The sequence below is a fragment of the Lampetra fluviatilis genome, chromosome 15 (genome assembly GCF_964198595.1).
Source record: "Lampetra fluviatilis chromosome 15, kcLamFluv1.1, whole genome shotgun sequence".
NCBI classification, from domain to species: domain Eukaryota; kingdom Metazoa; phylum Chordata; class Hyperoartia; order Petromyzontiformes; family Petromyzontidae; genus Lampetra; species Lampetra fluviatilis.
Genome location: NC_136289.1, coordinates 447743 through 462260, shown reverse-complemented (window position 1 = coordinate 462260; position 14518 = coordinate 447743). Strand labels below are relative to the sequence as shown.

The 14518-nt window shown below is 48.9% G+C and overlaps 1 protein-coding gene across 2 annotated transcripts in view; it reads right to left on the bottom strand.

Moving 5' to 3' along the window:
* The window catches only part of LOC144936080 (endothelin-converting enzyme 1-like), a 56208-nt gene that overhangs the window by 12351 nt on the left and 29339 nt on the right, over positions 1-14518 (bottom strand). For both annotated transcript variants that reach the window (XM_078862907.1, XM_078862906.1), the window contains exons 5-13: positions 13906-14030; positions 11705-11845; positions 10795-10863; positions 9979-10155; positions 9095-9234; positions 4540-4654; positions 3854-3967; positions 1454-1552; positions 193-270 (exon numbers count right to left, since the gene is read on the bottom strand). In XM_078862907.1, the coding sequence (XP_078719033.1) occupies positions 193-270; positions 1454-1552; positions 3854-3967; positions 4540-4654; positions 9095-9234; positions 9979-10155; positions 10795-10863; positions 11705-11845; positions 13906-14030 (1058 nt within the window). The remainder of the gene's footprint in view (positions 1-192; positions 271-1453; positions 1553-3853; positions 3968-4539; positions 4655-9094; positions 9235-9978; positions 10156-10794; positions 10864-11704; positions 11846-13905; positions 14031-14518) is intronic.

Genomic DNA, 14518 nt, shown 5'->3' with positions numbered 1-14518 from the left:
GCTCTACTTGCTGTGAGGCACGAGTTGTTCCCACTGCGTTGCCACCCTGGCCTCCTAAACGAGTAATTTCACCTCGGTCTAACAATCCTTAAAATCTACACATTGCAACAACGTAAGGGATTACATCAGAAAGAAAGTTGTTGCTTCACCGATGGTGATTGCAATGTGTTTGTAGCGAACGATGAGGCTTACCTGAGCGTAAAAGCTGTTGATCCAGCCTGGGTCACTAAATTTATTCTCAGCTCCAACCAAGGGCTTCATCTCGCTCGCCTAAGCAAAGGCAAATAACGCATGCTGTCACGTCGCTCAGCACACTCGCGCTCTAATCACGCGACCCCGCTACTCGCCAACGCCTATTCAACTCGCACGCCTCAACCCCCCAGAGCTCCAGGTTACGCGAATGTGGGAGAAGAGGTGAATGTTCCGGTGGGACATTGATTGATACTCAGGGTGCGATTTACATCTCACCAGTAGCGCAGCGGCATTTATTGCCATTAATATTTGGTGTTTTTTGCTCTAATTTATATTTCCTTCATTGCTGTGCTCGTTTTTTTAATGTATATATACAATATTTGAATTGCACATCCTCTCTCACATCGCACATCGACGGGTGTAGATCAACAACGATGCGACGTTCCGAGCGGTAGTTCCAGGAGCATCGATGGTAACAGGCATCAGTCCCACACCGGACTCATCAGAGGGGGGGGGGGGTCGAGGGATTTTCTTCAGGGGAAGGGGGCGAGAAGGAGGAGGCGCTGGGAGGAGGAGGAGTGGAGGGGGGCGGGGAGGAGAGGGGAGGGGGGTTGGCCCGTCATTGCCGCTCTGGGTCCAGGTGACGGGTGGAAGGTTGAGGAATTGTCGTCCTCGTCTCGAAGTTATCGCTTCCTTCATTTTGGTGACCCAGGTCCCTCTGGAGACTCATCCTGGTCTCCCGAGTTCTCACCGGGCTAAATAAAGTGAACTTGGGCTTGTCCTCCGTGTTCGCTGAGAGTTCCCACGAACAGCAGGGGAAGTCGTCCACACGCCGAGGGTGACCACGGCGTTCTCCATGTTTGTATCCCTGTTACCTACAGCGTCTACAGTGTCTACAGTATCCCTAGGCGGGGCCCGACTCTCGACAACCGCCAACCCCACCGAGATCCGACCCGTGCACTCGGCGGCTGACGCTACAGCGCGCCCCTTCCGCTCGAAGCGCCGACCGATCCACGCCCACGGCTGCAGCAGCCGCCACATGGCTACAACGTCGTCGTTACCGTACCGGACCGCTACTTCCGTAACACAAGCAACTCGACCGCCGCGGAGACGGAGCGACGGTAACATGGCGCATGACGGTGAACGACGACGTGGAGGGCGACGATGGTGCCCCTACGGCGGTGGGGGTGGGGGCGAGGGGGGGGCGAGGGGGGGGCGAGGGGGGGGGCGGGGGGGGGGCCGTGCCCTTGCCGCCACTGACCTTGTCCCGGGCATCGTCTCGCGTCTTGTTGTCCATCCAGGTCAGTGTCGTCAGAGTGGTTTGGAACGAGAAGCGGACATTGTTGATGACTTCTTTCACCTAAGGAGTCGCAGTGCAAATGTAAATAAATATATCATTAAATGGATTTGCATCCGCGTGAAACGTAAACCATTACAGTCATTTGAAGGTGGAAATGACACGTAGCCTCACTGCGGACTGCCATCTCAATGACTTTTTGCGAGGTGGCCATGATTATACCATTTACAAAGGTACTGCAGGCCAAATCCAGAGGGCGACAGGGTAACACAATAAACACTTGCAACTCATAGCACAAGGACCTGGCTTCGATTTTCAACGCGGGGACTTTCTGTGTGGAGTTTGAATGCTCTTCGTCTGTTCTGCATTGGTTTTCTCCGGGTTCTCCGGTTTCCTCCCACAACGAACAAGAAATACAATGCCATTGGTGTTGGACAAACATCGCAAAGCAGGACATTTGTGAAAATTAGTGTTTGGATCAGTATGGTTTTCCTGGGTAAATAAATAATGACGATTCTTAGACCTTACAAATGGGGTTTGAATCCATGATCAATTTCAAGTCCGGAATTTTGCTTTAGCATCACCCATGCAAGCATTTTAGAATGAACACCTTTCAATGAATTTGTCTGTCATTGTGTGTACAGGAAAAGCTCTGTTATCCACCACCATCCGGAATGCTCTATTAACCGGCACCTGTCATACTAATCTCCCTTCATTTATCCAGAAAAATCCCGAAAGCCATCCGGCATCTTGCCGTGCGCTGATCATCGATCTGCTGCTCATGGGAGCTTCAGATACGGTGCTGCACGACAAAGATGTTCTACAATTGACCGGTGAGTACCTCTCTGTAAAAGGGTATTTAATTTATTATATCATAGTTAAAACGTAGGTTAAGCATCTTTTGTAAACATTGTATGTCCTTGGAAAATGTGGTGAACCTTAAGTATGACTCGCAGGTCACCGGCATGTTTAGTAAACTGGCACCCTCCAATCCCCATATATGCCGGAGAACAGAGCTTTTCCTGGACTTGCATTCGCGAAGTCATTCATGACCAATACGACTATAAACATCTATATACTATATAAATATATGTTTATATCACTGCATAGACTGTAATCACTGTCCTGTTCGGTCAGCGGGCAATGAAGCAAGCAAGGGGGTGGTGATATTGAGTGATCCATCCTGGGTTTAACCAGGAGGGAAAGTGTGAGGAGCTCACAAATCCTTGAAAGGTCTGGACACATTCCCATCGGTGAGCTCCTACGGCAGGCAAGGCTGCGTTGGCTGGGTCATGTAGCCCGCATGCCCAGCCACCGCATGCCCAAGCAGCTTCTGTTTTTTCCGCATAGAGGAGGCTACGACATGGGCTGAAGAAGACTGATACGGTACGGGAGGACGTGGAGCTGAGTAGACTTGTCGACAGTTGTTGGAGGCAGTCACCCTCCAACAACAACGAGGGCAGAGTAGCGACGCTCACAACAACGAGTGAAGCGCCGGGCGGCAGAAATGCAGCAAGTTGGCACAGCAGGGGGCACAGCTGGCGTGCATCTACCAGTCATCTCAGTCAGCCAAGCCATGGCACCTGGGTCTGTCCCGAGACCTCCTGTCAACGAGCCTTCGACACTTCACATGGCCTGAAACTGCACCTGGCCTGGCGCAGGCGCCGTGGTGATGTTACCGTCACTTATTGGGGAATGGCGGTTATTGGCATTGGTTATTGAGCATCACAGGGAAGTGGTCGCTTTCTTTCAAACAAAATCGCTGAGCACACGCCCCAACGCTCAAACTGTCAAGTGGAGAGCAACAACAGCAGGGTCAACGTTGCAAAATAGATAAGAGTCAACACGTTTCTTGAATTGATGAAGGTTTTTTTACGAGAACCAGGAAAAAGAGACGGAGGGGATTCTCCAGAGCGGAGCAGCGCGAGGGACGAAGCAGAAATGTAAGTGTTGGTGACCTGCAGTGTGCCGAGTGGTTGGGTGAGTGGGGTGAGTGGGTGGGTAAGTGTGTTGACCTGGATTGTGGTGAAGGTTTAACAGTGTCCACAAGATGAAACGGTCAGTGTCTGGCAGACCGAGTCTTCGACACAGGAAAAGGAATCGACGGGTGAAGTTCACAGGAACAGGAACCACTGTGGCAGCAGCAGCAGCAGTCGCAGCGGTAGAAGAGCGAAAAGGAGGCGATCGACCAGCAGTGAGCGAGTTATGGGAATTGTGCTGAAGGCAACTGGACAAGAGGCAAAGCAGCGTGGGGCTGTAGCCATCGTGAGTTCACAGTCTGACAGTGGGATAACAGTTTGCGTAGTGCTCCGTGCTAGGGGTGTTTTGTCCGCGCATCTGTTCCTGTGCTTTGCGTCCACGTACATCATCGGTCGTCTGCTCCTTGCGTGTCGCGAAGAAGAAGATGTCGCCCAGGGCGTAGGGCATGGCCCAGTTCGTCTTCTCCATGCAGAACTCCCAGCGTGCCGCACTGTAATTCTGCACACGGGAGGAGCACGGTGCTGTCATTGCGTCGCAACAGCCCAGCCAGAGCGCGAAATCCGGCACCTGCCCCGGTCATTACTGGCGGGTGCATTAACCGCAACATAGTACGCGCCGGCCGCTAAAGATCCCGTGAGAGTAGGGGCATCGCGTGCTACCGGCGTCAGAGTCCAAATTTGCCAAATTAAAAAATTTACACCGCACATGACTCAATCGGGATATCCATAGCAGAATAATACAATTTAATCGGAATATTTATGTATACTGGAGGAATTAAGCTCTTTTTCACAGATGTCCAGTAGGAGTGGGTAGGCATGTTAGAACAAACAATACAAAAACACGATGTAAGTGCAAAGTTAAAGAAAGGTAAACAAATCACCCCTCCTGTAAAAACGTTGTCCAAAAGATCTTTGCGCTAAACCAATGCTGCTGTAACAACTGCTCGACCAGATATCGTAACTTTCATCGACCCGAGTCAGCCAACACCTCCCCTCTCCCCAAGCCAGGATGTGCAACTCGCAAGCCGCTCCGCTTCTCCGGGCGGTTATTCAGCCGCGAGCGAAGCTCACCGTCTGCGCGTTGGCCACGGCGTCCTGCAGCTGTCGGTGAGGGGCGCTGAAGCTGTCGTCCATCGCGGGGGACATCGCTTGCACCAGCCGCCAGAGGACGTAGCCGCTCACGACGCTGCGGGTAGCGCACCGCACGCATGCACGCACGCACACGCGACCACGGCACTCGCTGGCACGCTAACAACGGCAAGGGGTAAGGCAGGAGGGCACGTTTCGTCGCGGGCTTTGGCATTAAGGTGCCTGGTGGGCAGCTCATTTCTATTGGGCCATACAGAAGGCTGTCTATGGTGCAGGCCAATCAGCGGCAAGGTCAATGCATGTAAAATGACGCTGCTCTACAATGTTTTAGACGTCGTCTGCTTCAGAGATGAAATGTGCTGTCTATTATGGATTTTGATGTGCTGAAAACAAACATGACAATTAAAACAACTGATTGGCTACTATTCCCAAGATATTTAAGTTTTTACATTTTACGTCTGTGTATATTGTGTAGATAGTAGAGTTTACTCGTAAATTGTAAACCTGGGTCTTTTCGCCTGTCCTGTTCATGTAACACTTGAAAAATCTGCAAAAAGGTTATATAAATAAAATGTATTATGAAACAAAAGGCAAAACACTATTATGTATCTATAAGTACATAGTTTAGTCCTTCTTCAGTGTCTACTCGGCGCTTCTTGGCGTGTCTCTTGTATTCATTAAATGGAGCATCTCTTGTGACTGTCCAGCAATAGTCTGCAAGCATTGATGGGCTCCATTTGCCCTGATAGAGTGTCTCCATTGTCGCAATGTCCTGGTGACAACGCTCGCCATGCTCGTCGCTCGCTGCTCCGCAGTTCGGTGGGAAAAAAAATCTAGATGAGAGTGCAAAAAAATATCTTTAGTGGCATGTTGCAACCAAGTTTTTGTAAGCCTTGAGGAGGTTTTCCACCAACTCCCTGTAGTTGTCTGCCTTGTTGTTTCCGAAAAAATGTGTTGCCACTAACTGTAAGGCTTTCCATGCTGTGGTAACAAAATCTTCCTTGATTCAACAAGTGGTGGATTCTGAACACTTCTCATCCCAGGCTCCAAGGACTGTCGGAGTGGCCAATCTATCTTGATGTAGTGAGACTCTCTCGTACCTTGTGTATCCAGCCTGCAGACCAAGCAAGAGGGCAACAACCTTCAAATCACCACAAAGCTGCCACTTATGTTGATCATAGTTCATGCACCTCAAAAATTGTTTCATGTTGTCATAGGTTTCCTTCATACGGACTGCATAACCAATTGGAATTGATGGCAAAACATTGCCATTATGCAACAAAACAGCTTTAAGACTAATTTTAGATGAATCAATGAACATTATCCACTAATCTAGATCATGAACGATGTTGAGGGCTGACATCACACCATCGATGTTGGTGCAGGCTACAAGATCAACTTCCATGAAGAATGGGACAAGATCATTTTGACGGTCACGGAACATGGAAACCCAAACATCACCTGCCAGGAGATTCCACTGCTCCAGCCTGGAGCCCAACAGCTCTGCCTTACTCTTGGGTAGTTCCAACTCCCTGACAAGGTCTTTCAGTTCACCTTGTGTTATAAGGTGTGGTTCAGAGGAGGATGGGAGAAAATCTGGGTCATGTGACCTTGATGGTTCAGGACCAGAAGTTTCATCCTCTTCCTCGTCTGACTCAAGTGAGAATGATTCTGGTGCATCAGGAACCGGCAGTCCTTCTCCGTGGGCTACTGGGCATATAGCTGATGGAATGTTTGGATAATGCACAGTCCACTTTTTCTTCTTTGACACACCTTTCCCAACTGGAGGCGCCATGCAGAAGTAACAATTGCTGATATGATCTGTTGGCTCTCTCCAAATCATTGGCACTGCAAAAGGCATAGATTTCCTTTTCCTGCCAACCACTGGCAAAGATCTGTTGCACAAGTGTTGCAGAAAATGTGTGGGGCCCACGTCTTATCCTGATCTCCAATTTTGCAGCCAAAATAAAGGTGATAGGCTTTCTTAACCGTAGTGCTTATACTGCGCTTTTGTGATGCAAAAGTCACTTCACCACAAACACAGCAGACGTTATCTGCTTTGTTCACACAAGTACAAGGCATCTCTGCTCACTTTGGCTAAACAGAAATGTGTCCCTTTGCAAAATCAAACACTGACATATAAGAGAGCACGACACTGCATGATTTCTCGAGCTGATATAGGGAAATTTGTTCAGCAGAGGGATGTAAGCCAAGTTATGATTGTATCATCCATAACTTCTAGGAATAACAGGATGCAACTCATATAATGTATGATGCAATACCAGGTTCAGATTGCATCATTCATTGTTTTTCTCATGAAGCAAGCACTGTCCATACCCCGTCATAGATTTATTCATAGATCCAGTCAGATATGTATTTTAGTCATTTCTGGTTTAAATTGAAATCCCTTCCCTTTATAACTCACATATATCCTCCGCCATTCCCAAGTCAAGGGTCATATATACTGACCCGTTAACATATCTTGAAAACTAGAGCCAATCAACAATTGTAAGTATCATTTTCATTCTCAGTGACCCAGAATTAGTCAAGTTGGACTACATTTATTTGGGAAGCATTCTGGCTGTAGACCACTGTTATCAGAGTATGTTTGTTTCGCCACAAGTGTGTGGTTAATGCAGACTTAGTTCCTTGCAAAAAATATGAACATCTCAACTCCTCCTGTTTTATTGCCAGTAAGGGTAAAACCTGTTCTTATTCTTCATCAGTTTTGATACTGGCAAAAAGGTCCCATAGATATAATTTATATTAGTTCGTTACAAATATTTCACCCAAAAAAATCCTCGAGATGTGAACATCTGCTTTGCAAGGGTGTCCAGGGTGTGAATTGACACAGCACATCGCAAAAGATTATTGATTTTGCACAACGCCCATTGGCTATCGGTCCCAAACCTCGATGTTATCTCGTTTGGTACTGACAAGACCCTGCCACGTGTGCCACGGTAGGCTGCGACGTTGCTGCGTGTAATCCCAGTTGAGTCATTTTGAGGATGTTTGGCCAATACCAGTTAGACCGTATATATTTTGTTGCTATTGGAGGAAACACACACACAGAGCAGGGGGAGATCACACAAACTCTACACTGAAAGGTGCCCCAGTGGGGAATCGAACCTGGGACATTCTTGTTGTGAGGCACGAGCGTTACCACTGCGTCACCCTTCCTCCTGAAGACACAGTCTCTGTTATTTTCAGATAACATTGTAAACTAAATCCACTCCATGCCTCCATATCTCTGCAGGCGCGAGTGAGCAACGGTGATACGGTGATCACACAATGCCCCACAATGCCCCACAATGCCTACGCCGACCCCACGTCGCGCTCCTGTGCCATGTGACTAGGCACCCGTTGATATAACTCAAACAATCTCATCACGCTCACAAGGAGATGTGCCCTGCTTTGCTTACAGGCACACACATTTACAGAGTTCTCTCCCTACCCATGGGCATAGTGCTTTGTCATCTCCTGGCTTGCAGGGTACAATGGCAGTGCAGCAAGTGGATTCGTTTCCATCTTTACGGGGATCGAGTGTTACCCCCGTGGCACACGTGGGTTTACTCCGAGGGATCCGCTTTCCTCCCACACGTATAAAACACTCATTCATGGAGTCGGTCATACATTCTCATATAGGACCACAGAACTCGGGCGATTGAGAGGTGACATGGCCTAGCGGTACCTCCACCTCCGCTTGTTGTAGTGGTTCACGGTGGAAATGCAGTGGCTGCCCTGATTCTGACTGCGGCGGCAATAACAACAATAACACTACACGCCCGATTCATTGTTGATTTCGGGGTGAGATTCACCTCAGTAAAATGTGCGTTATAAACCATCCTCCACCTGACATGGCCCACGGATAAAGTTGTCACGTGACGAACAAACGTGGCCAATGTATATCTGCTCCGGCAGCACCACCTCCGCGCTGGTGAGTAATCTCACAACATTTCACAAATGAGCCCAACATTTTGCTCCGTAGTTACACAACCAGCATCATCAGGCAGCCGCCAGAAAAAAATGCGCGCCCTCTTGTTTCACAGCAGACTTAATGATGCCCCGGCATCATTCGCAAGAGCAGACCATTGTGCACCACCGGCATCAGGGCCCAAATTTGCCAAATTATAAATTGACCAGCAAATTACTCTCCTGGGATTACACACGCGGCAACAAGCATTGCCCCCTACTGGCTGGCAGATCGATGCCCCGCGTCAACTCTTGCAAATTAGACTCATCCCGGTGTCTCCCGTGTTCTCCCCTGCTGAAACAAAATGAATGAAGTCATTGTTGGTGGTAGTGCACGGTTCTGTCTTCGCGAGCGCTTGTCTGTGGCTTCCCATGGCCTTTGCGCGTCACAAAGTTCACGGTGTTTTTGAGACGCAATTTTTCTTCCACAAAAGATGCAACGCGCAAAATAAAACATTACTACACGACGTGTTCACTGCATCGCGAGTCGATGTGCCGGTTTTGCTTGAGCGCGGCGTCCGTGAGCCAATAAAAAGGTGTGCGAGCGGTGCACGCGTGGGCGTACGAAGCGTCCGTGTGGTTGAGGAGCGAGGTGAGGTTTTCGAAGTAAGCTGTGGAGGACACGAGGAGCCCCGCCTCCTGAGGAAAGCCGCCTGGAATTCCCTTGTGCAGATACGCTTGCCAGTTGATGAATGGAGCAATGGCCTGCAGAGGGAAAACGAGGAAAAACTAAAAGCTCGTTTTGTCTTTTTGCAGAGGCATTTTTCATTTACACTGACATTTTTTTAAATGCAGGTGCAATTTGTATGTATGTTGGGCTTCTTTCGCACCGCACGTAGCCAACCGTACTACGGCATTACAGTGTCTTTATCGCAAGAGGTGGACATGTGTCCATACCCGATCCCATCTGTGTAAGCGTCCGTGTGCCTGTTCATGGCATCGTGCAAGCGTCTCTCAGCTTGTCTATCCATATTTCCACCTGTCCACGTGTCAACTCTGCCGTAAGTTGGTCACCATATATGATCAGCCAGTCCTGTTGATCGAGGTGCGATTGTATTTAAAATCACCACGTAGCCACATTCAAAATGATCGCTGCTTCATTACAGAGACGCATATAAGAGGCTGACATTATCGGGTATTGGAGGATGGTGCAAGACTGACGGGCAGGCAGACTGAGCGGGGAGTTGCTCTTTATACCGCGGCAGATGCGTCATTGGTCTTCTGAGACATGCCGGCGTGGTGCACCATCGCGCACAGCCACATTAACGCCACAGGCACATTTGCAAAATGCTCTTGGCAACGAAACCCGCCGGAGCAGAGAGAGAGAGGAGTGAGCTCCTCACGCCAGAGCGAGGGTTCGCAAGGTTCCCAGAATCCCGTTGTGCACAAGCCTGGTCGTCACAAAGGGCGGCAAACAGAGCAGCACGCGGCACAGACCCATTTCCTCACTTGCAAGCGATCCAACGTCACTTCGCTGGGCTCGGCAGGGTCCCGAGTCCGGGCCACGATCGTGGCCAGCGTCGACTCGAAGCTCAGCACCTCCTGCATGTGCTGCCGCGCGTCCCCCAGGCTCTGGCCCAGCAGCACGGCCGAGCGCACCATGTAGTGCAGATAAGTGGCCCGCACCTGTGCAGACCACCCCGTGACAACAGGCTCGCGTGGTCACACGGCACGGCGGTAGCGCATTTGCAGAGGTGTGTGGTACCAATCCGAGAGCCCTGCCTGGTTACTGCCGCGCTGTTTATTGAGCGGAAAACACTCCGCGCCGTTTGCATTGCAGCAGACGTTAAAGATCCCCTGACGTCATTTGAAATGAGGACGCCACTGTGTGCCGGCGGCATGGTCCTCATTTGCCCAATTAAAAAATTACTCTCGTTGGGAATAGACACACAGTAGCAACATCGCCCTCGACTGTCAAACTACTGCAGACTGTGCCTGTGCAACACAGCGCCTTCGTGATGGCCTTCCGCTATAAGAATGGCACAAATATTAAACGTACTCAATTATTATCACTGTGTTGCATGCTCCTGTATTTTAAAACACAATTCACGTGATTCGTGGGTGCAGAGATCTCGAAATCTGCGGAAAAACGGCGCATTTCCAGATCTCTTCCCGGGAGCGGCTGGAATGCCTCCTCCCTTAATCCGGCGCACATCGCCGCGGGTACCGGCAGCGCGGCACGCCGCGGTGCGCGCATTGGTGCAGTGGGAGTGGCACGAGCGGCGAGCGCGCTCCGTGCGGGGACGGCAGCGCCGCGGCGATCACCTTGAGGGCTTGCGGGGTCGCGTTGCTCGTCAGGTACTCCGAGGGAAGCCCGAGCTCCGGGTGAGAAAGCTGCGTTGGGTTTGTGCGTGCGCATTTGTGTATGCATGTCATGTGTGTTTTTACACATTGACGCGTGTGTGTGTGCGTGTGTATGTGTGCGTGCGTGAATGCGTGATAAAATCAGACACAGCAGCATTAATGTTGTCAGAGAAATGATAAATTCTCTGTTAAATTAAGGATTTAGTACACACTAGATGACCATCACAATTAGCTAACTTCAGATACATTTCTATTACTTTACTGTTAAACACCACTGATGTGAAACAAGTCTGGATTGGGGTGAAAAAAAATACCAGGTCACGTTCAACTAAAAAACCATGACAAACTAATGTGTAAGGCTGGCAATTCCACAGTTTTTACCATCAATGTATAACGGTAATTACTTTATCCAGAGTACAACCATGAATCGTGCTTGAGCACAACAATCTCATCTGGGCTGTCATGGAATGGCTGTGTCACTCATCTGGCTATCAAGGCAGTGAAAAATAAACTTCATTTCCTTTTCCATGCTAAAGCCTCGTTAACTCTGAGCCATGATCACTGCTGCTGCTTTACACAAATCAGCATTCAGTTGAAGCTGAAATACTGCTGCTCTCATATCTGGGGTGCAGCACTCAGTCGCAACAACACTGCTGCACTGGACATACAATCAATGCAACGCAGTCAGCGTGATTGATGATCCAGCACTCATCGGTTCACTCCAGCCACTCGCTCACCGGCGGTCAGTCGCCTCCCTCTCACCCTTCTATTGCTACTACCACGGTTACGGCTCCTCGTCAACTTCACTCGTCAATTCCACATCTCGGCAACGACCGTGTCTCGGCAACGAGCGCATCCTGTGTGTGCTTACCTCGAGAAAGAGCTTATTCTTGGAGCCTCTCTGCACCACGTGGGCATTGAAGAGCACTGGCAACAGGAAGTTTAGGGTGGTGTTGGTCAGCAACTCGGTGAGATTCGTGGTCTTGTTGGGTGTGGGCATCCAGCCGCCGAGCTGTCACAGAGCACAGGGTGAAGCCGGCGTGAGTCAGCGGCAGTCGCTTGATCCCCGCTTCCTTCAGTGGGGTGCCACGGTGGCGAGATGTCAACAACCTCGCCCGATATACAGGAGGTCGTGGCTCGGATCCCAACCCTGACGCCCGTGATATTTGGGCTTTGCGTGTTTCTCTCTCCCCGTGGTTGTGTGAATTTTTCTCCGGGTCCTCAAGATTTTTCCCTCCACATTTAGAGTATTTGGCTGCTATAAATTTCTACGTGATGATAAGCACCCTTAGTTGAGCTATAATTTGTGATAGCCAGGTCGCTTCTGAAAAAAAGATACACAGCTTTACCTGGTGAAATAAAAATAATTTAGGTGAATAAAGCGGCACAAATTCCTGTTCACATCGTTGTTATTAGCCGCTGTGCTGCTGCTGCTGCTGTAGAGTCATTCCAGCACGTGGAGGACTCGGTCTAGCAGAATCAATGCCTCCTCTCATCCTCACTGTGTTCAGCCATCACACCGCAGCTTACAACAGCACTCTCACTAGCTCACCCACCCAGTTACTCACCAATACTGCAGGTCACAACAACTGACTCATCCACCCACTCACCCACCACACTACAGGTCACACAACACTTCTCTTTATGCTTCTTCCCTCACACTGCCCCACTTTGGAATTCCCTCCCACCAGCGTCACTTGTCCCCTGGCTGGTATAATAACAGCTACGCGTTACACTCCAATCTATTGCAACTATGATAGTGGTGGCCGTTGCTGTCCGCTTAATGTTTTGGGACTTAGGGCCTGTGCTCAAATACTGTGGGTGTACGATCAGAGAAATCTTGACAAACGAAGCTGTGGGGGTGGCCATTGTATTGTGAGAGATTAGCATGTCAATGTAAGACATTTGCTTGTTAATGTAAGCGAGAGAGAGCTCGGAAAGAGCCATCGCCACATGGAGGTGGAAAAGGATGGCAAGCCGCCATTTACTAATGTAGCCCAAGGGTCAGTGGGCGGGGCTAGAGATTACATTTGCATGTAAATGTAAGATCGGAGAAATTTTACATTTACATGCAAATTTCCAGAGGTGTGGACTCGAGTCATGTGACTTGGACTCGAGTCAGACTCGAGTCATGAATTTGATGACTTGCGACTCGACTTGGACTTGCATAACAATGACTTTGTCCCACCTATGAGATGTGGACTCGAGTCATGTGACTTGGACTCGAGTCAGACTCGAGTCATGAATTTGATGACTTGCGACTCGACTTGGACTTGCATAACAATGACTTTGTCCCACCTCTGCAAATTTCATCTCTAGCCCCGCCCACTGACCCTTGGGCTACACCCATCTCAAACCTTTACAACTCCCTGCCTTAACAGCGCTCCCACCATATATTCTCAGAAGCTCTCCCACAATATTTTTGACCTGATGACGATTGCTTGTGTTGCGATCGAAACGTCGTGATATTGTTATTATTTTTATTATTTTATTATTTGTTCTATCTACGTGGCTTTACCGAAAGACCCATAGAATATGAATTCCTGCAGTCACGAAAGCTTTAAGTCAATGCCAAATATTGATCCCATTAGACACCCCGACACCTCTTACAGACTCTGGCCTAATTTGAAACAAAGATTGTATTTATATCCATGCCACTGTAACTATTTTATCAAGAATTATTATTAATAATGAGAGTTGAGTACTGGTTTATGGTTATGATTGGCAGGGTTGGTTAGTGTAATAAGGTATGTAATAAGGTAATAAGGTGAATCTATTTATCTCCAGTAGTAATCTATCTATCTACAGTATTAGTTTGTGAAAATAGGCCATCCTTAAGGAATTGTGTGTTAGTAATGAATCGGGAATTGGAATGCTATTGTGATTCCATTTATGCGTTAATTGCTTACTAGAGTGAGTTAATATTAAGGAGATTAGCACTGTAATTAGGGATTCCTGTTGATGGAAGCAGTTGTTGCTGCTAGGCTACCATGTTTGTGTGCACGCTTAGCGGAAGGCGTACTCCGTCCGCTACGTCGCGATGTTTGTGTGCACGCTTAGCGGAAGGCGTACTCCGTCCATGAGGTCACGCAGGGGCTGGGCGCCCTGCTCGGCGATGCGCCCCTGGTTCATGCACGCGCGGTAGAACGTCTGTGCGTCGGCGTTTGACGACTGATCAGCGGAGAAGGTGACATTTTCTGCAACACAAATTCATTCGCAGTCATTCATATTCACGACGTCAAAAATCAACGCATACTTGAATGAATATGGTCGCGAGTCCGCAAGCGATGTACATTCCGACGGTGCTCTCGAAAGGGAACACAACATTTACATTTGGCACAGTGATAGTCAAGTCCTACAAATTATCTAGGGCAGGTAGATAGTTTGTAGGTAGATAGACCTACGAAGTATCTAGGGCAGGGGTCGGCAACCTTTCAAAGAAGAAGAGACATTTGTTTAGTTTTTGTCTTTGACCAAAACAGGTTTAGAGCCGCATCACACGCACTGCCACTTGTACACAAACACAGCAGGTATACAGCAGATGACAACACACAGTCTGACTTAAATACACAAAAATAGATGATGGAATAACTTGGGCCCTTTTTTTTTCTCCCTTAATTATTCTTTAACAATACAATTTGACTGTTGTACATTTTGTTGCCACCAAGACATTCCATCGCAACCC